General features: G+C 38.6%; 1 protein-coding gene across 1 annotated transcript; it reads right to left on the reverse strand.

The window, feature by feature from the left end:
- Positions 1 to 651: 651 nt before the first annotated feature.
- On the reverse strand, positions 652 to 22,044 carry LOC149075081 (constitutive coactivator of peroxisome proliferator-activated receptor gamma-like). The gene is made up of 6 exons (XM_089245638.1): positions 21,911 to 22,044; positions 17,779 to 18,883; positions 14,315 to 14,501; positions 9,917 to 10,194; positions 7,340 to 7,546; positions 652 to 1,880 (listed from the first exon to the last, which is right to left on the reverse strand). Exons 2-6 carry the CDS (start codon positions 18,850 to 18,852, stop codon positions 1,821 to 1,823), a joined length of 1,806 nt encoding a protein of 601 aa, XP_089101764.1. The 5' UTR covers positions 18,853 to 18,883; positions 21,911 to 22,044; the 3' UTR covers positions 652 to 1,820.
- Between the last annotated feature and the right edge of the window lie 520 nt (positions 22,045 to 22,564).

The following is a 22,564-nucleotide window of genomic DNA, read 5'->3' on the forward strand; positions in this document are numbered from 1 at the left end:
TGGCCCGGGGGGGGGGCCCATGATGATCTTAGACGGCCATGCTGAGGACCCATAGCACCTCTATAAAGATGCACGTGAGGAAGGAGAACTTAGGTACAATAGCGGGCACCACACACATTGCGCATGTTCCCCGCTCTCTTCCTCCAGATGTGTATGTGTCCAGAATAGCTAGTCAGACTATAAATCCGTAAAGAGTACTCGATCACTCTTCTCAGTAGGCCGGTCACTCACTTGATCACTAGGTCGCTCATTTACTCCCTAGGTAGCTCACTTTGTCATGCACTCGCTAGGTCACTCATTCTATCACCAACTCACTAGGTTATACACTCAATCACCTTTTCGCTCATTCCATCACTCACCCACCATGGTCCGTTCACTCTTTTACTCCCGGACTACGTCACTCACTCTGTTACACGCTCGTGACCCGAGCCATACGTCAAGAACCTCCGTTATAATACATTGCACATTGTTGTCGACCTTGACTCTGTGGTCGGCTTTGACCGAGTCCCCACGGATCTTTTACTGTGAATAGAGTCGAATCGATACACAGTATCGCATAAAAAAGTCATCAGTGTGTCTCTAATAATGAAATTATCAAATGACAAGCAGTTTCTGGAACTTAACAATTCAGATATTGAAGAATCGTTGAATTCACGTTGAAAAAAGTCTTTTATTCTATATACAATGGATTATAGAATATGTGAATATAGAATATATTCAATATAAATTTCAAACATGGCAGTATTTTAACACAAAATTGTTTGTTTTTATAGTGATTTATATAAAAATCAACACATAAAAAATTCTTCAGTCAAAGTCACTGATCGATTCTGATACCCGTTAAAAGTAATCTAAATCAGTGGTTCCTCAACCTTTTTTTAGCCCGTGGCCCCCCCCCCCTTTGGACCATATTTTTATCTTCGTCAGACCCAGGGACCCCCTCCCCTCACCCTGAGCAAGATTCTCTCTATGTATTGAATTGAATTTAGTCAAAACACTGAATTAACAATGAAAAAAAAATTTTCATAAATTTTATCGATCTCTAGAACCCTGGGGTCCAGTCACGGTTACAATCGACGCTCGTTATAACGACCCCACGTTGTAGCGACCATTCCATTACAACGACCGGTAGAATAAGTCCCAAACGTTTTCATGTAACGAATAACCTATCTGTTTTTCCTTTCGATATGACGACCTTCCAATATAACGTCCATTTTCGACGGGACGATGGGGGTCGTTATAACGAGCGTCCTATATAATGTTCTCTTAAGATACAATAATATGGGACAATCCAACGAACGACACAATATATAAATCGCCCTTCCGCAAATTACTATGGGCCCGCACGCACAATGGGCTAAAGATAGAGAGAGTTCAGTGATCTTACTTCTTGGGGGGGGGGGGGATTTTATGCATGGCTATCTCACACGGGCTGGGTCCTCTGACAAACTGATGTTCTGGGGGCCCCATACTTAACTGGAAGTAACAGCTTACATATCTACATACTTGCGTTCAAAAATCATGGTACCAGATACCTTATCGTGTAAGTTCCCCAATATGAGGCCCCGAATCATGCTTACATAGTCCCATGGGTTAAGCTGGCCCGGGTTTTATGGACAGTCCTACTGCATTGTGAATGTGTGTGTAGTTATAAATTATATATATTTCACTTCGAAGCTTTATTTCTTCACTGCTCTCTCTCTGTCTGTGGGCCCCTTCACCACTTCTCATGCCCCCCAGAATATTCCAGGACGAAAAGGGAGGCCACATGGCCCCAGGTTGAGAACCACTGCTCTAAATTATTTACACGCATTTGGCACTTATGATACTTGAGTCTTTATTATATTCCATAATGTCCGGAACTGCTCCACAACAACCACCTGCGAATAAAATTTGATATTTATTGTCATTTATCTGCTTAAAATGCAAGAAAAGAAAAAAAAGCTCGACAAATATTGCAAAATTTTGAACTTTGAAAATTTGCATTTTGACAAGTTTGCAAATTATCTCTGAGTTGAGTTCTTGTGAATAGAATCTTCAATTTTGACCAAGAATTTGGTTGTGAAAACAAATCCCTGCGTATTTTTGGCTCAAATACAGAATTTGCTCCATGGTTTCGGCCACAAGGTGGTATAACACTCTCTTTAACCTCTTTACCATTGTAGCGATACTATTGTATAGCAACTAATAATCCGGTAGATGGCGTTAGTCATCCATGATTGCCGCTGTGAATGCTGCGAGTGTATACTTATTAATAGTGATTAAATATATATAATAAAGTATTTTAAGTCAACATGTGCAAAAATATAGTGAATCCTTACACTATACCATCACAGACGTAATATTACGTTCAAACACCAAAGGAATAAATTCAAACAAGTATTTCTCTGTGTTTCCCTCCCCCCCTCTCTTCACAATCGCGAAGCTTTATGGCAGAGGTCTTCAACCTTTTTCCTATAGTCACGAGCACTGACTGTACCCGTCATCAAAACAAGAGCACCTTCCCGGCAAGTTTGACATGCGAACGCGTGAAATCAGGATGACTTCAATCCTTGAATACGATTTGTACAAGGTGTATAATTGAAACGTTGATAAAGTGCTCGCGAACACGAAATCGGGCACGAGAATCGAGCACTCTGGGTGCTTCAGTGTGCACCGTGGTGCTCGCGAGCAACTGGTTGAAGATGTGCCTGCTTTATAGTAATCCTATATCTACGAAAGTTGCTTTTTCCCCCTTCCTTTTTTTCTCTATACTCCCCTTAATGATTTCTTTTCCGCACATACCATGTATCTTTCTACTATACATGTAAGAGCGGAAGAGAACACGTAGGGTGAAGGTGAGAAAAGAGGGGTGAAAAACTCTCTTATCTACCTTATCTATTAGGCCCTCCTCACACGGGGAAACTAAAGTTCGGCAACTGATAAGAGAAACCGTCTCCCGAAGACCAGTACGTATATCGCTCTAGACGCCCTCACACGAAGAAATTAGCGTCTTGGCGACGAAATATCGAACGCGACTCAGTCACTTGGCGACTGGCATGCTAGTCGCCGCCAACTTTTGTTGAAGAAACTAGAGAAACTGCCTTTAGCATTCCTTCATATTTTCGTCATGCGAGTTTGGACTCATATTGAAAAACAATCCAGAGTATATATATAATAAATTATCAGTTGAAAGGATATAATGAAATTTCTTCAGAATTTCAGTTCACAGGTAAATACACGATTTCTTTACTTAAAGTGATATTATTTTGAAATTATAATGAAATCAGGGGCGTCGGAATTGTTTCAAAACTGTGGGTGCTCGTCTTTAGTTTTATACCGGAAAGTTTAATTTCTTAATCAATTCTGGGGTGCTCGGATCCATGCCACAAATTACCGTGGGTGCCTGGCTCTGACGCCACTGAATGAAATGGTAAACCAGGACTGTCATTTCAACTTTTTTCGGGGGGGGGGGGGGCAAAGAACATATACTCACTGTATGTACATATATATACTATTTCTAGTGTATTTTTGAAAGCCCGGGGGGCAATAGGCCCCTGATCCCCCTAGATGACGGGTCTGTGGTAAACACATGGGCCCACCCGGGCACTCCCCCGCGGGGGCGATTTCAAAAGAAGATGGAGCGTCACAAAAATTATATCTGGTAAAAAATTTCAGGAATAACCAAATTAGTTTGCCAAGTAGGATCTCAGAAAAAACAAATACATGGCTGGGAGCCCGAGCCCCCATGTTGCTCTTAAGACGGCCCTGGATAAGAACCTGCAGAAAATTTCAAAATACTGTCTACTTTTACATGTACCTAAACAAGCACGTGTTCCATAGGGATGGTCCCTGATTTTCCCCCTTGCTTGGAATGTCTGTAATCTAGGTCACGTACACGCACATCTGTGTGTGCGAGTATTCGGGGAAAATCATTCCCTGAAACATAAACAACAATTCATGTGTTGTTTGTCTCTAGTCTTGCCTATAGTTTATTTTTTGCTGAAAGGTTTTTATTAGGTACTGAAAGGCACATTTATAGAGGGAAAAACAGACGATTATTTTTCCGAATGAAACATGAAATTATACTAAAAAATTATCTAATTTTTACCATTTTATTGTCATTTCAAAATGATATCAATTTGAATAATGAAGTTTTGTATTTACCTGTGAGCTGAAATTCTCTTTAGCAATTTCACGTATAATATAAATTATTTTTCTTATTTATTTGTTTCGATTTTTCCTAACCCGGTTAACAAGATAGTACCGGAAGATAAGAAGGAAAACTAATAGACTGTGCTGTTTTTACTCAGTTTCCTGGGCTTTGAATATTTGTTTAGTAGCGCCGTGTGAGGGAGAACGGGCAACTCGACTCGTTCTAGTCAACTCAAGTTGAAGCAACTCGAGCTCGATTTTAGTTTCCCCGTGTGAGGAGGGCCTTATACTTTCCCCCTATATCCTTCTATGGTTTTTTCTTTCCCCCCCCCCCTTCTTTCTTTTTCTAACGTGCGGTTAGGTTAGCACAAGGTTATCAGATTTATCACCGATTCGACAAATAGAGATAATCCGAATTTCTTGCCAAAATCTTGTACGTGAAGTGGTTAATATCATTTCAGCCACAAGCCCGTTCTCATACACAGTGATAAGAAGCGTAATGTCAGATAATCACTGTTCAACCAAACAATAATAAATAAGGTGAATAACTTTGCTAATTTTTACAAAGTTAGATTTGAAGGCGTGGGCCACATCATATGACTACCTAGGGCCAAATTTGGCCAGCGGGCCATGGGTTGAGCGCGTATAATTTTGGCAATATCTCCACCGATTGTTTTTTCCCCCTCTATCTGCAGAAAGTACCACGTATTAACTAAGAGAATAACAATTATAACTGATATTCTTTCTTTCTTTCTTTCAAACCGAGCACAACTCCGGTCTATCCCCACGTGCAATTTACTGCCGAATGAGTTGTGCCGGAATTGTGAGTGTGTGTGTGTGTACCTAACAGTCTGGGCATGTTTCTTTGTAGGCCTGGTGCTCTCTGTGGCGAGAGACTTTTTAATGGAGAGATCGGCTCGCATTCGCACCTTGTGGTTGGGAACCAAAGAAAACCAACTTCAGCTGAGCACCACTGTGGCGACGGTGGGGCTCGAACCCGGTCTTTGCGACGGTGTTTTGTGTCCCGAATATTGGCATAGAGTTATTGTTCTGCTTTTATGTCTGTTTTGTAATTGTTGCATATAGTATTGTATATACACTGAAGAGCCAAAAAAACTGGTTCACCTGCCTAATATCGTGTAGGGTCCCCGCGATCCCGCAGAAGTGCCGAAACACGACGTGGCATGGACTCGACTAATGACTGAAGTAGTGCTGGAGGTAATTGCCACCATGAATCCTGCAGGGCTGTCCATAAATCCGTAGGAGTAAGAGGGGGTGGAGATCTCTTCTGAACAGCACGTTGCAAGGCATCCCAGATATGTTCAATAATGTTCATGTTTGGGGATTTAGGTGGCCAGCGGAAGTGTCTAAAGTCAGGAGAGTGTTCCTGGAGCCACTTTGTAGCAATTCTGGACGTGTGGGGTGTCGCATTGTCCTGCTGAAATTGTCCAAGTCCGTCGGAATGCACAATCGACATGAATGGGTGCAGGTGATCAGACAGGATGCTTACGTACCTGTCACCTGTCAGAGTCGTATCTAGACGTATCAGGGGTCCCATATCACGCCAACTGCACACGCCCCATACCATCACAGAGCCTCCACCAGCTTGAACAGTCCCCTGTTGACATGTAGGGTCCATGGATTCATGAGGTTGTCTCCATACCCGTACACGGCCATCAGCTCGAAGCAATTGGAACCGAGACTCGTCAGACCAGGCAACGTGTTTCCAGTCCTTAACAGTCCAATGTCGGTGTTGTCGGGCCCAGGCGAGACGGAAAGCTTTGTGTCGTGCAGTCATCAAGGGTACACGAGTGGGCCTTCGGCTCTGAAAGCCCATATCGATGATGTTTCGTTGAATGGTTCGCACGCTGACACTTGTTGATGGCCCAGCATTGAAATCTGCAGCGATTTGCGGAAGGGTTGCACGTCTGTCACGTTTAATGATTCTCGTCAGTCCCATTCTTGCATGATCTTTTTCCGGCCGCAGCGATGTCGTAGATTTAATTTTTTACCGGATTCCCGATATTCACGGTACACTCGTGAAACGGTCGTACGTGAAAATCCAAATTTCATCGCTACCTCGGAGATGCTATGTCCCATCTCTCGTGCGCCGACTATAACACCACGTTGAAACTCACTTAAATCTCGATAACCTGCCATTGTAGCAGCAGTAACCGATCTAACAACTATACCATGTATGTGTTATATAGGCGTTGCTGACCGCAGTGCCGTACTCTGATTGGTTCCATATCTCTTTATTTGTATACGCATGCCTCTACCATTTTTTTTTGGCTCTTCAGTTTATATACATATGCCTATAGTTTTTCGTGGGCCCCCTTCGAAGCCTTTTGTTTTCCTTCAAATCGAGTACAATCAGCACCTCCTAGAGATAGGCCTCCACAATCTGCTTGTGACGTCAGTAAGTAGTACATTTTTCCTTAGAATATTCAGGGGAAAAAATTCCCTGATCGTGCCAGTATCATCGTTGTGAGGATAAGAAATGATCTCAGGTTCAGAATTGGCGATTTCTATGCCCCACATCCAATCACTATGCGGTATTTGTGAGCCAATCAGGAAGATTCTATGCCAAAATAACAAGAAACGAAATAGGATTCTCTGTTTCAAAATGAGGCAAACTTGCTAGGTAGTCTGAATGACGTTTATGGCACACACTGCAGAGGCCTTCTATCTCCATGCCGGCACCTACATTTCAGAAGTGAAAAGTGATGATTGAATATTTGTACTGTGCATGCCAGTTGCTCCGGTGGCGAGATACTTTTTAACGGAGAGATCGACTCGCATTAGCGCCTCGAAGTTCGTAACCACAGAAAACCAACTTCAGACTACCACTACTGTAGCGACGGTGGGGCTCGAACCCCCCCCCTCTCCCCCCTTCGAGGCCCGCTGGCGACGTGCTTATCTCTGTAAGCACCTGCCCAATCTAACCTCAATTTTGTTCCTTCTTGGCAGCTGGCGTTGTTTCGGTGCTTAGTGCTCCGGGCGTCGCATCGCGATGGCCCAAACCCTCTGGGTAACCAGCTTATATACCTATGGGGGACGGAGCGGTGGGGGGGGGGGGGTCATGGTCGGTTTCGAGTCTTCACGATGCGAGTCCATCGCTATGACCACTCGACCAGCACAACGGTTATATTTAATACTACAAGAACTGCAGGTAAAAAAAAAAAGGAATACCGAATATACCAACGTTTTGTTCACAAAGATCTCCCGGTTTGGCGCCTCGTTTAGCTCTCAGGTACATCACGTGGAATAATTTCCCATTGAAGAATTTCCACGGCATACTATCCTCCAACGGGATAGGATAACCGCAGATGCCAAGCACCATTTCCAAGCACGAGGTGCCTCTCATGAACAAGCTCGCCAGATAGACGGCACGGGCGTCGATTTCCGTCACCTTCGAATAGAGAGAGAAATGCATGAAAATAATAATTCGGGGGGGGGGGGGGGGGGGTCGCGACCCAAACTAGGGTCACGGGGGGGGGGTTACAAATCCATATCTATGTAATGATATAGCTATTAATATACTATGTATATGCCAGAACTTATGAAAGAAATAAAAAAAAAAATTCAGAATTAACCAAAGCGCAACTGAATATTTATTAAACAAATGTTTAAATAATTAACTGAAAATTAATGAGAGGAAAAAATTTCAGAAATAATGAAAGACGTGATTGAATATTAATGAAAGAAACAATTAAATATTAGGGCCATTCAAGTATTACGTAAGCAGATTTTTAGCCATTTTTGACCCCTTCCCCCCCCCTTGTCACCCTCCCCCCCACTCCTTCCCTGTCAGCTAAATTTCGTCAGCGGCTTAGAATATTTCATATTTTCAAAAAGGGTGGTTGATGACGTAAGCAACCTTCAAACCTCCCTCCCCCTCCTTGTCATCAAAAGTCAGCAAATCCGAAATCCCCTCCCCCCCCCCCCCGATGCTGACGTAATACTCGAATGACCCTTTATTGAAAGAAACAATTAAATATTAATCAAACAAATACTTCCAGAACTAATTAAAGATAAACTTGAAAATTAATGAGAGAAAAATTTTAGAATTAATGGAAGAAAAAAATTGAGAATTAATGAAAGAAAAAGTTTCAGAATTAATGAAAGAAAAAGGTTCAGAATTAATGAAAGAAAAAGGTTCAGAATTAATGAAAGATAAATTGAGAATTAATGAAAGAAAAATTTGAGAATTAATGAAAGAAAAAATTGAGAATTAATGAAAGAAAAAGTTTCAGAATTAATGAAAGAAAAAAATTGAGAATCAATGAAAGAAAAAAATTGAGAATTAATGAAAGAAAAAAATTGAGAATTAATGAAAGAAAAAGTTTCAGAATTAATGAAAGAAAAATTGAGAATTAATGAAAGAAAATGGTTCAGAATTAATGAAAGAAAAATTGAGAATTAACGAAAGAAAACATTTCAGAATTGATGAAAGAAAAATTTGAGAATTAATGAAAGAAAAATTGAGAATTAATGAAAGAAAAATTGAGAATTAATGAAAGAAAAAGGTTCAGAATTAATGAAAGAAAATGGTTCAGAATTAATGAAAGAAAAATTGAGAATTAACGAAAGAAAAAGGTTCAGAATTAATGAAAGAAATAATTGAAAATTAATTAAAGAAAAAATTGAAAATTAATGAAAGAAAAAATTGAAAATTAATGAAAGAAAAAATTGAAAATTAATGAAAGAAAAAATTGAAAATTAATGAAAGAAAAATTGAGAATTAATGAAAGAAAATTTGAGAATTAATGAAAGAAAAATTGAGAATTAATGAAAGAAAAAGGTTCAGAATTAATGAAAGAAAATGGTTCAGAATTAATGAAAGAGAAATTGAGAATTAACGAAAGAAAACATTTCAGAATTAATGAAAGAAAAATTTGAGAATTAATGAAAGAAAAATTGAGAATTAATGAAAGAAAAAGGTTCAGAATTAATGAAAGAAAATGGTTCAGAATTAATGAAAGAAAAATTGAGAATTAACGAAAGAAAACATTTCAGAATTAATGAAAGAAAAATTTGAGAATTAATGAAAGAAAAATTGAGAATTAATGAAAGAAAAAGGTTCAGAATTAATGAAAGAAATAATTGAAAATTAATTAAAGAAAAAATTGAAAATTAATGAAAGAAAAAATTGAAAATTAATGAAAGAAAAAAATTGAAAATTAATGAAAGAAAAAATTGAAAATTAATGAAAAACATATTTGAAAATTAATAAGAAATAATTAGAAAAACTACAGAATTAATAAAAATTCTGAGTTTTTGAAAGAATTAATTTCAGAATTTGCATAATCTCCGGTAAAAGTGATAACTTTTTTAATAACTTGATCATCACATATTCCAAGAAATCTGTCCAGGAAATCTGGTAGCAGACATCCATGCCCGAACCGGGATTCGAACCCAGACCTGCACAGTCAGAAGCTAGCTCCCTGCCCACTAGACTACCAGGCGACAATTATTGGTAGTATTTATGAAATTTACCTACTGTGCTCGGATATTATGCATATTTCGCCGGTAAAAGTGATAAATTTATCAAGCTTCCCAAGAGACGATTGTTAAGTATGCATAATAACCCATTTCATCACATTTACCTTAACAGACCCATAGGTCGCAAAATTGATCATGTTGTTAATTTTGGGGCGCGGCTAAAAAAAAAAAAAAGTTTGATAACCCGTGTAATAATTCAACAAGTTAAATGCAAGTAAAACATTCATTTGGCAAATTGATGAATAGATATGCAGTGTGACACAATGCTGCAATTTACCTTCACTGATTTCAACCAGGCGACATCGCTGGCTCTGGGACAAATCGCTTGAGCTATGAAAGCCGCAACTTCCCAGGGTTTTATCACTTCCTTGCCGTTGTATTTGAAGTTGAACAGGTAGTGCAATGTGCAGCACAGGATTTTGTGTTCATTCCGTAATTTCGCTATTTGCGGACATGTTAGTTTTCCCCCCAGGCATGATAGAAAACACTTCATTTTGGTTTCTTGAATCTCGGGAGAGGAATCGCACCACAGAGCTTCCAACGTTGGCAAAGGACCTAAATCAAGATAAAATAAGAGATGAAAAATCGATCATGTGTCCGTTGTATTCAGAGGCATGCATTACGACTAGAGCCCGGATTACACGCGGCAAAAAAATTGCCAAAATATGCACGCAATAAAAAACTCTGAAATATGCTGTAAAAAGTGTTAAAATATGCACTAAAAACACTGAAAAATATGCATTAAAAATAAAGATAAATCTGTTTTTAAATATGCCGAGATTTGTAATAAAATCAAAAATACGTGCAAAAGATGCAACCAAGTCCAACTAATAATGCCGAAATGGCACTAAAAAATATATACAGTATACATAATACACAAAAATGAAATAGTGAATATAAATACACAAAAATTGAAAAAAAAAGGATTGGAAGTGCTGAGAAAAAAATTTCACGAAAATTGTGAAAGCTTTACATTTAAGGGGTGTCACGACCCGTGAAGTCAAATTTTCAAAAATGACTTGAATGAATGTCATTCAAAAATGCAATTGAATGAAATATTTTTTGAAGTCATTTTTTTGAAAATTCGACTTCAGGGGTCGTGACACCCCTTAAAAATGTCGAAATATGTGTTTGAAAAAACCAAAATATTGATGGTATTAAACAAATTTTAAAATTAATTTTAAAGCATTTAAAAAATTCTTCAACATGCCCTGAAGGGCATATACACTATAGGTATATTGAAAAATACATGTGAAATGAAAAAAAATGTATATTTAAAAATGCGGAGAAATTTCCCTAAACAGGGAAAAATATGAACGAAAAATGAAAAACAAAATGCATAAGAAAAATTTGTATAAAAACAAAGATATGCACAAAAATAAACATAAAAATATGCACCAGAAGTAAAAAATACTCGCAAAAAATGAACACATGCATTTAGGAGTGCAAAAATATGCATTTGAAAATGCTTAAAAATAAGTCCTAAAATGAAAACGGCGAAATATTTTCTTGAAAAAATTAAAGAAATTTGATTGAATTTGAAGAATGAAAAAGTAAAAGTAATTTTGCAAACGTTAGTGCAATGCGGTCAATAAAAAAAAAGGCTAAAAATATGCACTTATTATAAAATTTCAGTGATTTTATGCATTTATATATGCATTAACTATAAAAAGTGCAAAAATATGCAATTATATATGTACATATTCACTTGCATACAATCCGGGCTCTAATTATAACTAAATTGCTGTCCCAAACTGTGTGCACAGCAGGCAATCGTTGACTTTAGAAACATGCTTTCAGTTACAGAAAAAATTTTCAAATGACGTGCAGCTGCTGGAAATCTCAAAATTTGTTTGAGGTGCACACAGAAAAATAAAGAAATTAACTTCATATACAGTCTCCGTGTGCTAACCCTTCCAATAACTGGAATGTTGGTCCCGCTCTGGGAAGCTATTTCTGCCAAAAAAGCCTCATTTGCCAAAAATTCCGTATTTTTCAATGCAATATTTGTCGAGACATTGAATGTGTAAAACCATTATGTTTTGGCAACTTATCACTATGTTGGCAAGTTTTCATTGGGACTCAGAAGTTGCCATTTTTAGGGACTGTGCACGGTAGCAATTCAACCGTTATATTTTTTTATTCACAATAAATAACAATTGCACATTTTGACAATTACAGAATTTTTACAACTTTGAATTTAATTTACGCGTTTCGCACTTTGTGAGCCCTTACCACCGCAAGCATTGGTGATAAATGCTGAAAATTTCAAAGTTGAATATTTCCGTTAACATTGCATTTAGAGAAAAGCGCATTTTTTTTTTTTTTTTTTGTAAATGACTTCTCAGATCCGCATTTACATTTCATTAATTGGAAGTTAGTGTACATAAGAAGTAAATTTTCAGTTTTTTAATTTTTCTGCATGCGACCCCTTAGAAAATTTAAGGCATTTTGAGTAAACATACAGCATTTGGGAACACTTTTTGTAGTTTCCACAGCCAACAGTTGCTGAGATATCAGTTGTGCAAACAATTTTTGACAGCCTGTAGGTGGGGACGGATAGATTTGGACAGCTTTATCTGATGGTTTATAGAATTTTGTTCATGTCTCTAAAGCAATTTCGACATTGCCGGAAAAGTAAAATAAAAAGATCAAAAGATCCTTTGAGACAGGAGTCTTCAACGCATGGCCCGCGGGCCACATTCGGCCTTTGGAGCTTTTTGTTGTGGCCTGATCATTTTCAAAAAAATTGTTGAAAACATTGAAAAAACGATTAATTCTAGAATAATCGTTTTGATGAATTGTTCTTGAAATAGTTCTAGAACAAGTATTGCAGGAAAATCAGAATTACTGTAAAAATAATCATTTTAGAATTTTTGGAACGAATAAATTTCATAGTCAATGAAACAAAAAAAATAACTTGAAATAAATCAACTAGAAAAAGAATTTCGTAATTTCTGGTAGAAATTATTTCACAATCAATAAAAGAATAATTGTATAATTATTAAAAGAAATGATTTCAAGATATATTGAGAAGGGAAAATGATTTTTCATAATTACCAAAATAGTTAAGAAATCATATAGAGTGATTTCAGATTAAAACTAATCTAAGAATTAATTAATTTAATCAGTATTTAAGCAAAAACTTTTTCAGAATTAGTGTAAGAAATAATTTCAGAAATAATCAAAATTGATAATTATCAAAAAGAAAAGAAATAATTTCAGAATAAATAAAAGTCTCCAATTATTTTTGTCGCTGGGACAACGTTGGCCCCTCCACAAGATGTCACTAATTACATGAGTTGCCGCCCCTCCAATAATTTCCCCTCATTTATTTATTTCTGTCGCCCACAAATTCTCTTACTGTATTTATTTTTACCGCCCACAAATTATTCACCTCATTTATTTATTTTTTGCCGGCCCACAAATTATTTCATGCATTTATTTACTTCTTGCCGGCGCGCAAATTATTTCTCTTATTAATTTATTTTTTGCAGATACGAAAATTATTTCTCTCATTTTGTGCGGCCAACATATTATTTTTCTCATTTATTCATATTTTGCAGGTTCGCAAACTTCTTCCATTTATTTTTTGTCGGCCCGCAAATTCTTTTATTTATTTCTTTTTTGCCGCCCCCTCTAATAATTTCCCTCATTTATTTATCTTTGTCCCCACAAATTCTCTTACTGTATTTAGTTTTACCGCCCGCAAATTATTCATCTCATTTATTTATTTTTTGTCGGCCCGCAAACTTATTTATTTGCCGCAAATTATTTCCGAAATTTATTTATTTTTTTGGCAGACCCACAAATTTATTTATTTGGCACAAATTATTTCTTGCATTTATTTATTTTGTTGCGGGCCCACAAATTAATTTTTTCATTTATTTATTTTTTGCCGGCCAACAAATTATTTCTTGCATTTATTTATATTTTGCAGGTTCGCAAACTTCTTCCATTTATTTTTTGTCGGCCCGCAAATTTATTTATTTGCCGCAAATTATTTCCGGAATTTATTTATTTTTTTGGCAGGCCCACAAATTTATTTACTTTGCCACAAATTACTTCCTGCATTTATTTATTTTTTTGCGGGCCCACAAATTAATTTTTTCATTTATTTATTTTTTGCCGGCCAACAAATTATTTCTTGCATTTATTTATTTTTTTTGCGGGCCCACACATTAATTTTCTCATTTATTTATATTTTACAGGTTCGCAAACTTCTTCCATTTATTTTATACACATATTATTATAAACGGCCCACAAATTATTCATTCTCCTTTAATTTTTTTTTTGTTGCCAACGCTGTCGCCCTCACAGTATTTGTTTTTACCGTCCGCAAAATATTCACCTCATTTATTCATTTTTTGCCGGTGCTCTAATTATTACCCTCATTTATTTATTTTTTGTCCCCCACAATCCCTCTTGATATTTACAAATATTTTGCCGGTCTCCGCAAGTAATTTCTAACATTTTTCACTAGTCCACTGTTGTTCAACTACTTTTAAACAACAGTGTCCGCAGCTGCAAAAAAAGTTGGAAGGACCCTGCTCTAGAAATTATTGCACAATTTACGTCGTAAATTTTTTCATTCACTCATAATTATTAGAATCACTACTTTCTAATTCTCACTGTTGTCATCTACGCATTTTAACAGCTCGTGCTTGTTGTTTACCTTGTATGCTGATGGGCATTTGCGATACAAGTTCGGGTTCGGTGATATCATGCCTGGGTGCCACACACCATTCCTTCACGCGAACACGGCTGTCTTCTTGGAAGAGAATGTTGTAGGCTCTCCGCCTGATGGGTCGGAACGAAAGGTTCACCGACGGTACGCTCGGGTCGTTGTAATCTTCGAGAACCTACAAATTTGAACGGAAACCGACCAATTTTATTGCCAAAATAACGAATCATGAATAAATTTAAAAATAAATTCAAATCCAATTTCAAACTCATTCGCTGTTGAAAGTTTTCGACAGCTCTGTGACGGTTTGCGAACTATAGTCAGAATCGGACACCTCGGCTATAAGGTCAGTAATTGGCAGTCCGGAATAATTCCCTAATAAATTAGAGAATAATGTTATTGAACCTTGCTTACCCCATTTGTGCCTTTTTTTTCCCCGAATAAAATTGCAACACATACGTTTTCTTGTGACCCGGGTTCGAACCCTATTGTTGCCACAGTGGCAGTAGGCTGGAGTATGTTTTCTGTGGTTACCAACCGCGAGGTGCGAATGCGAGTCCATCTCCCCGTTAAAAAGTCTCACCACAGAGAGCAACAGGCCTACAACGGTAAAATCTTCAATAAATTACACTTCACTCACAGTTCGAAAGAATATATAGCAGATGGCAGCACTATAACAAGCATTACGCAGAAACTAACTACCCGTCAGGTTCACAACACGGACAAGCACATCCTAACATCTACCAATTCGTTAGAACAGTGGTACGCAAACTTTTTGAATCGGGACAGCACGTCCTAGAGATAGAAGGCCTTCGCAGTCTGCTTGTGACATCAGTAGTCCATATTTCCCTCAGAATATTAATAAACTCAGGGGAAAAAATTCCCTGCTCGTGCCAGTATCATCGTTGTGAGGAAAAGAAATAATCGGGCTCAAAATTGGCGATTTCTATGTCCCACATCCAATCACTATGCGGTATTTGTGAGCCAATCAGGAAGATTCCACGCCAAAATTAGAACAAACGAAATAGGATGCTGCTTTTCAAAATGTGGTAAACTTGCTAGGTAGTCTGAATGACGTTTATGGCAAACGGTGCAGAGGCCTTCTATCTCTAGGAGGTGCTGAGCGAGACCCCTTTTGACAAAAAAACTTTATCGGCGACTCCTTCACAGGCTAACCATATGTCCCACGACATCCCCCCCCCCAAATAGGCTGACCATATGTCCCGGATGGAAGTGTAGCGAGGTGTATGGTCCTTGATTTTCGTATACAGGGTGATTAAGAAAGAATTACCCGATTTCAAAATGATTCTACACTCGGAATCGACCTTAAAAAAAAAATTGTTCATAAATCGGGTGATTCTCTCCAAGTCACCCCGTAAAAGTACTAACTTTATACTCCATCCGCATGCCAAAAGCACCCGAATGCACGAATTTTACTTTCATTAGTTGTTTTGGTATCTTGTGTTGCCATCTAACTTGTGCCTGAAACGCGAGTCTGTATCGCTATTGAAACACACGTTACAAAACATTTTAGGAAAATAACTTCCATAGAGTAACATGGGTAGAGTGAACATGCAACAGTCATTTCCCACGTTCTTTTTTTTTTTTTTTGCAAGGACATTGCACATTCGTGATTCTGACATGACAGAGCCGTTAGATTGACATCGTACAAGTAGGATTGATAAAACTTCATTGTATGATAGGGGCCATTCAAGTATTACGTCAGCATCGATGGGAAGGGTGAGGGGGTTCCCGATTTGCTGACTTTCGATGGCAAGGAGGGGAAGGGGGGTGTTTGGATAATGCTTACGTAACCACCTTTTATTACCACCCTTTATAAAAATATGAAATATTTTTAATGTCATCTTACTCGGTGCGCCAAAAACGAGAAAACCTTTCGATAGTTTGTGGACACTTGAAGTAACATTCCCCGCGCTATTGATGTGAGTGGCCTACAGAACCACTTTAGTGATATCTATGTTTCGCGCATCCAAGTGATCTGGAAATGTGTCCGGGCCGCTTAAGTGCTCTGGAAATGGGCCACGCATCACTCAAGTGATAATTATATGCCGCGGATCACAAATAATCTGAGAATGTACCGCGGGTAACTTGAGTGATGTAGAACAGCACTGGGGGGGGGGCACTTAAGTCCTCGAAAACTACGTCAGATGTCACTAAATTTTTCATGGGGTCAAGGGATCTCTAAATGTGTCACGGATTGCTCAAGTGTTCTGGAACTGTGTCCCGGGTGATTTAAGTGATCTGAAAATGTGCCACGGGTCCCTTAAATGCTCTGGAATTGTACCACGGGACACTTAAGCGATCTGGAAATGTGCCGCTTAGTTCATTTTTACAAAATTAGGTTCGAGGAGGGCAGGCTGCATCAGATAACCCCCAGGGCCATATTTGGTCCGCGGGCCGAGTGCTTTTATGCGATTCATCATTATATGGCTTAGAGTATGGGTCGCAATGAATTTATTAAAGATCAATTTTGAGTTCTTAGGGGTCACGAGCCCCCCCTATGCCCCCCCCCCTGTGTACGTCTCTGATCCCACCAATATGCGTTAGGATTCAGAGGGGCAGAGCTGGACCCCCCCCCCTCCCAGCTCATTGACGCGACCCACGGTTTGCGAACCACTGCGCTATAAGTTCCGCAGTGGAATGTGGACGAGGTGCATGTGTGGTTCAGTAGTATTAGTAGAAGCACACAAATGAGTAGAGAGTACGAATAAATTAACGTTTTTTTTATAATCTATTTATTTTATCTCGCTGGGCTGTTGCCACTAAACTTTCGAATTGAATTTATGGATTTTATTTATTTATTTATTTTTTCATATTTTTATTTGCATAAAATTCTGGATGGTCTAGATTCCACAATGGCCCAGCCGAAAGGTGGACTGCTTACGTCTCGCAAGAGACAGTGGGGGGGGGGCATGTTTGGTGTTGGTCTGGATGGTATAGAAGTTCTGACCTGTTTTGAAAAACAATATTAAACAAAAGCTATTAATGCTGGAAACAAATGGCTCAAATCCTTTAAGAGGAAGAGGTTTGAGAGTATTTTTTTATTTTCATTAATTTTACTTTAATCTTTACTTCCATTATTTGTAATCTTCATGTTACAAATGACATGGCAAGAAACGATGTATAGGCTTGACGTCCTCCGCGTCACTAAAGGTGCGCATGTCGAAATTTTGCAGTAAATAGTAAAAAAAACTTTGGTGCTTTCTCTTTCAAATGCTTTAAATTGTTTATCTCTATCTTTAATAGCGTTTTATTTCTAATGATTTTTTTTCAAATCATGTCAGGACTTCTGGACCACCCTTTATCTTGAAAGAACAAGAATGCAAAAAATACCCACTTCATGCCAAAATATCCTGTCAGTTTCATCCGAAAGTTTTCCCAGCTGAAAAATCGAACGTTATCGTGCACAGACAGATCAGAAAAGGTTATGTTACCTCACACAGATGATACTCAAAGTTGTAGAGTACGCTATAGATTGCCGGCGTGTTCTCGCAGTTGATGTGCCTCTGGTACGCCACAGAATCTACTGTACACTGAGCTGCGTATCGATTTCTTGTGGCCGTGGACTTTATCGAATAGAAGCCGATGCCACTTTGCAACAGACCGATTTTTTCGTTCTCGCCGAACACTTCGTTACTGATTTGAGCAAGTTCTCGTTCATTTTTGCAACTGCCTTCCCATTTTCTTTCGACGATAAGTTTTCCGATCAGAGGTATGACAACCTCTTTCACGACTCTTTTCTTGCCGTTCTTCTCGCATAACCTCTTGTGGAATGGTCTGAGCAATTCGTTCGAAACGAAATCATTACCCGTGAGACAAGAGAAAAGAGGCATCTGTGTTGCGGACAGTCCCAGCTGAGAGACGAGTCTCTGCCTATCGTATAGTAAAGTCGTCAAATCTTTCATTTTCAAGTGTTTGAACGATAGGACTGGTTTCGTGTCAAATATCATGAAGTCGGTATCCTCAGCGAAGATGGCGAACACCCTATCATTGCTTTTAGCGTATTCGGCTATCTCGATATCGGCTTCTTTGACGGTGGTGCGAACCTCGACGTCGCAGTTGAATTTCAACGCATATCGGGTTTTGGAAGCGACGATCGCCAATAACTGTACGTCGATGCCCGGTTTGATGCCCATATTTTTCATGAAGTGAAATGCCTTCGCTATTTCTTCGGATTTCCTTTTCCTCCTTTCGACCCATTCTTCTCGTTTTTCCGGCCAAACCGGGCCGTCGAAGAAGAAAACTAATTCGATGCCGGCCACGTCGAACAGCTCCACGAAGTTCTTGAGGCAACAAATATACTCTAGCCACTGGCCGCCACACACCCAGTCGAAATTACCCTTGTAGAGAGTGTCTATTATGGTCATCCCGTCCACGGCTATGATGGGTTTACCGTTGGCCGTGTCCATCTTCTTCCGATGTTCGTCGGCCATGTCTTTTATTTTGACCCGATGACAAACGTCGTCGTATACTTGCGTCATGTAGTAGTTGAGACCCTTGACTCCCATCGCTGTATAAGAGCCCAGTTAAGCGATTGATCTGTAAATAAAGAGAACACAAAATAAAAACATTTTCATAAGCTCTTTTTCATTTATCACACATATGCTCAACCAGGGCTGGTCGGGCAGGTGACTTAGAATAACACATGCCTGAACCAATATTTTACATGCCCAAAAAATATTACTAAATATTGTTATTGGATTTGCTTATTTCATAGTAAACATAATTTCTCATTGTCAAAAGAACGCACAAAATAGCTTCATATAATAGTTATTTACATAATACCCCTTCAAATAATAATAATAATAAATCGTAATGAATACACAAATTTTTAAAACATGATGAAAACGGCGCCCCTTGTTAACTGGTAATGACGAATATATGGATCCTATGCATATAGAAACGTCCTCCACTTGTTAATACAAAATTCATTTCATCGACTGGTTATTTGTGGAGATGAAGATTACAAGGAAGAAAATTCATCACTGCCCCCCACAGGGACTCGAACCCCGGTCTCTTGCTTGCCGGACGAGTGCTCTACCATCTAAGCTATGGAAGCCGATAGAATATTTCAACCTTGGAGCGTATATATATGTTGAAAGGCACCGTACATGGACGGCGTCAACAATCTACCAACAGCTCGTGAATGACAAAGGCCAACCAGATGGCCATATGCATATAGCAACGTCCTCTCCACTTGTCAATACAAGATTCATCGAAAGACTGGTTATTTGTGGAGATGAAGATTTGCGGCAAGCGAGAGACCGGGGTTCGAGTCCCCGTGGGGGGGAGTTATGAATTTACTTCCTTGTAATCTTCATCTCCACAAATAACCAGTCTTTCGATGAATCTTGTATATGGGTCCTACTCTTTCCCAAAGCTGCATTAAGAGTCAAGGGCTTTGACTCTTTCCAATCCTTGAGTGGTGGTGACGAATATATGGGTCATGGAAGACCTGTTCCTTCCCCCTTTACATATTCTACCTTGACTGACACCTTCAACGCCTCCTAATCTTCTTAATCCTCATGCCTCCTTAATCCTCCTCGTTCAAATGAATGAAGCGCTTGGATGAACAGTTGCAATGAATTGGTTCCAGACCATTACAATAAATACCGTCTGTATAGAACAAGGTGTGGTTTTTTTTTACTGGTATCTTGGAAGTGAAAATGCAAGATTGTTATAGAATGGAATTTGGGAGGGGTAGTACAGAGAAGCGCCGTTCACATGTGCAAGATTGGGGGTTGCTTTCGTGATAAATCCCGGCATGGCAACTTTTTTCCTCTCGTAGGGAAAAAAAAGGTGGGTGAGAAGCTCATCACAAAAAAAAACCCATCTTTCTTGGGGTGGATTGGTGGTTCACACCGACCTTCTCTCCCATAATCCTTTGCACCGCGAAAACTACTGTAAGCTCCTGTGTCAGCCATTTTGAATCAATCACTTCCGTTCAACCCACGTAACCAGTGACGACTTCCGGAAAAAAGAGGGGGGATTACCCGCATAAACTAAACGTCATGTGAATGGCTTGTAGCGAAAATCCTCGTTACCGGGAACTTCCCGGGATGTTTTATTCCACATGTGAACGGGGCTAGAGAGAGAGAGAGAGAAAAACTATTTATTTTTCTGCTTTTTCCCCCCACTTATATTCACAACATGCGAAGCTGTACGTCAAAAGTCTTCTGTGAAAATGTTGTTCTTATTTTAAATTCAGTGAAATCTCGATATAACGATATTCCGGGGGCCACGGAAAATATCGTTGTAGAGGGATTATCGCTATATCGAGAGGCAGCAGTTTAATATTAGGCTATAGGCATTGCTGAATAAGACGAAAAAATATCGTCGTAGAGGGATTTATCATTGTAGCGAGATTTCACTGTATATGAACGCGTAAATAAACGTACGCAATTCACTAAAACCCAACAAAAAGTTTATTGGCTAGAACAGTGGCTCTCAACTTTTTCAAGCCCGTGGCCCGGTTTCATTCAACTGACACAATGGCTGTATTTTTTTTTACATGTTTTATAATTTTATATTACAATGTAATTTCTGAGTTGGGAAGATAATTTTAATTGTTGATTTCAAGAATGAAAGTCAAGCTGGCTTCGTCGAAAATACGTGAAAAATCGGGACATCCAAAAAAAGCAAAAAAAACCGGGACTGTCCCGGCAAATACGGGACGTATGGTCACCCTATTTAGTAGCTTTTAGCTACTGCTCTCTTTCCTGTCCCCCAGCTTTCTTCATCACATTATGAATTAACTGTTTTCTACGGTGTCCATTCAAACATTTTTTTATTTCTCTTTGCATTTTCTTTTCAAATATTGTAAAATATGTAATTTAATGGTAAACTCTAATTTGTATGGTATTGTCGGGACAAATAAATTACGCTATGTTATTGGTTGCATTTGCTGGAATATAACCTATGAGCTTTATTGGTTGGATTTTTTAAGTTTTATAAGAGATTTTATCAAACTTTTATAGTGTAATACCGATCTTAGAGATAGTGTACTTGCAGGAGTGGTGAGGGGCAAATTTTCGAGAAAAGACGTAGTCAAGAAAATTAGACTAGAATGGGAGAAGGGCGGCGAAATTCGTGTAGCCCGCAGGTGGCAAAACCGCATAAATGCACCTCTGAGTACACTATAAAAGTTTGATAAAAGATTTTTACAAAAGTGGATAAAAAAAAACAACCAATAAGCCTATATTGTAACCGGTTCGTTTATTGGCTGTTTTTCTTAAAGGTTTGTGAGAGAATTTTTATAAAATTTTTATATACTATAACCGCGACTGAACGTAGTTATAAAAATTAGCCAAAATCGAAAAGCGCCCAAAAAAAAAAAAAAAAAAAAAAAGTCGCCAAGGGGAAAATTCCCCACAAACGGGAAAAATCATGCTAGAGCTGTTGGGAGAGAAACAAATTATTCCTGGAAATATAAGATTCAAAAATTTCCGAGAAAAAATAAAATTTAAACTTTTTCTTTTTGCAAACACGTAAATTGTAACATCGGCTTAGTTTTCTTCAAACTTGTAAATATATGAAAAATTTTATTATAATAAAAATAACACTCACTGTTTTGTATCCTAGTGATCCGACTCGTGATGATTGTTATTCGAGGCCAATTGATGTGTGTGATCCGTGAAGTGGAAATCGCCAAAATGACATTTCAAGATTAGATAATAGTAAACAAACGCACGCGTGAAAGTCCAACTGAAACCAAACGTGAACACAAGATAAAATTAACAATACGATTGTTTTTCCTGACACGTATCGCCATCTATTGGTGGAAATGTGAACGTCAAACTCTTTAGAAATGAATTACCTTTTGTGTTTGACAACACAATTGAATAATCAACGCGCGTTAGATTTATCAAAGGCGTAGCGAGGGGGGGGGGAGACTTGAGGGTCTGGTCCCCCCCCCCGAAATGTAAGAAAATGACCGAAAAAAGGGAAAAAGGTGGCCAAATCCATTGTTCTGTCACTTTGGTTTCCCCCCCCCGAACGAAATTTCTGGCTATGCCCCTGAGATTTACCCATAACTCCAAAACGAACACGGCTATACGCGTTTCGGAACTATATGAAGTTCCTTCATCAGTAGCAGAAACAAAGAAGAAAAATTCCTTACAGTGGGAGTTACTCGCTTTGTAGACGAGAGTCGAATTCAAAAATGAACCGGCAACAAAAGAGTAGAGCAGTGATTCCCAACGTGGGCGTTAAGGCCCCCTG

This window comes from Pholcus phalangioides, unplaced genomic scaffold (genome assembly GCF_987345545.1).
Source record: "Pholcus phalangioides strain wild (caught in Gottingen) unplaced genomic scaffold, Ppha-v1.0 ptg000016l_1, whole genome shotgun sequence".
NCBI lineage: Eukaryota > Metazoa > Arthropoda > Arachnida > Araneae > Pholcidae > Pholcus > Pholcus phalangioides.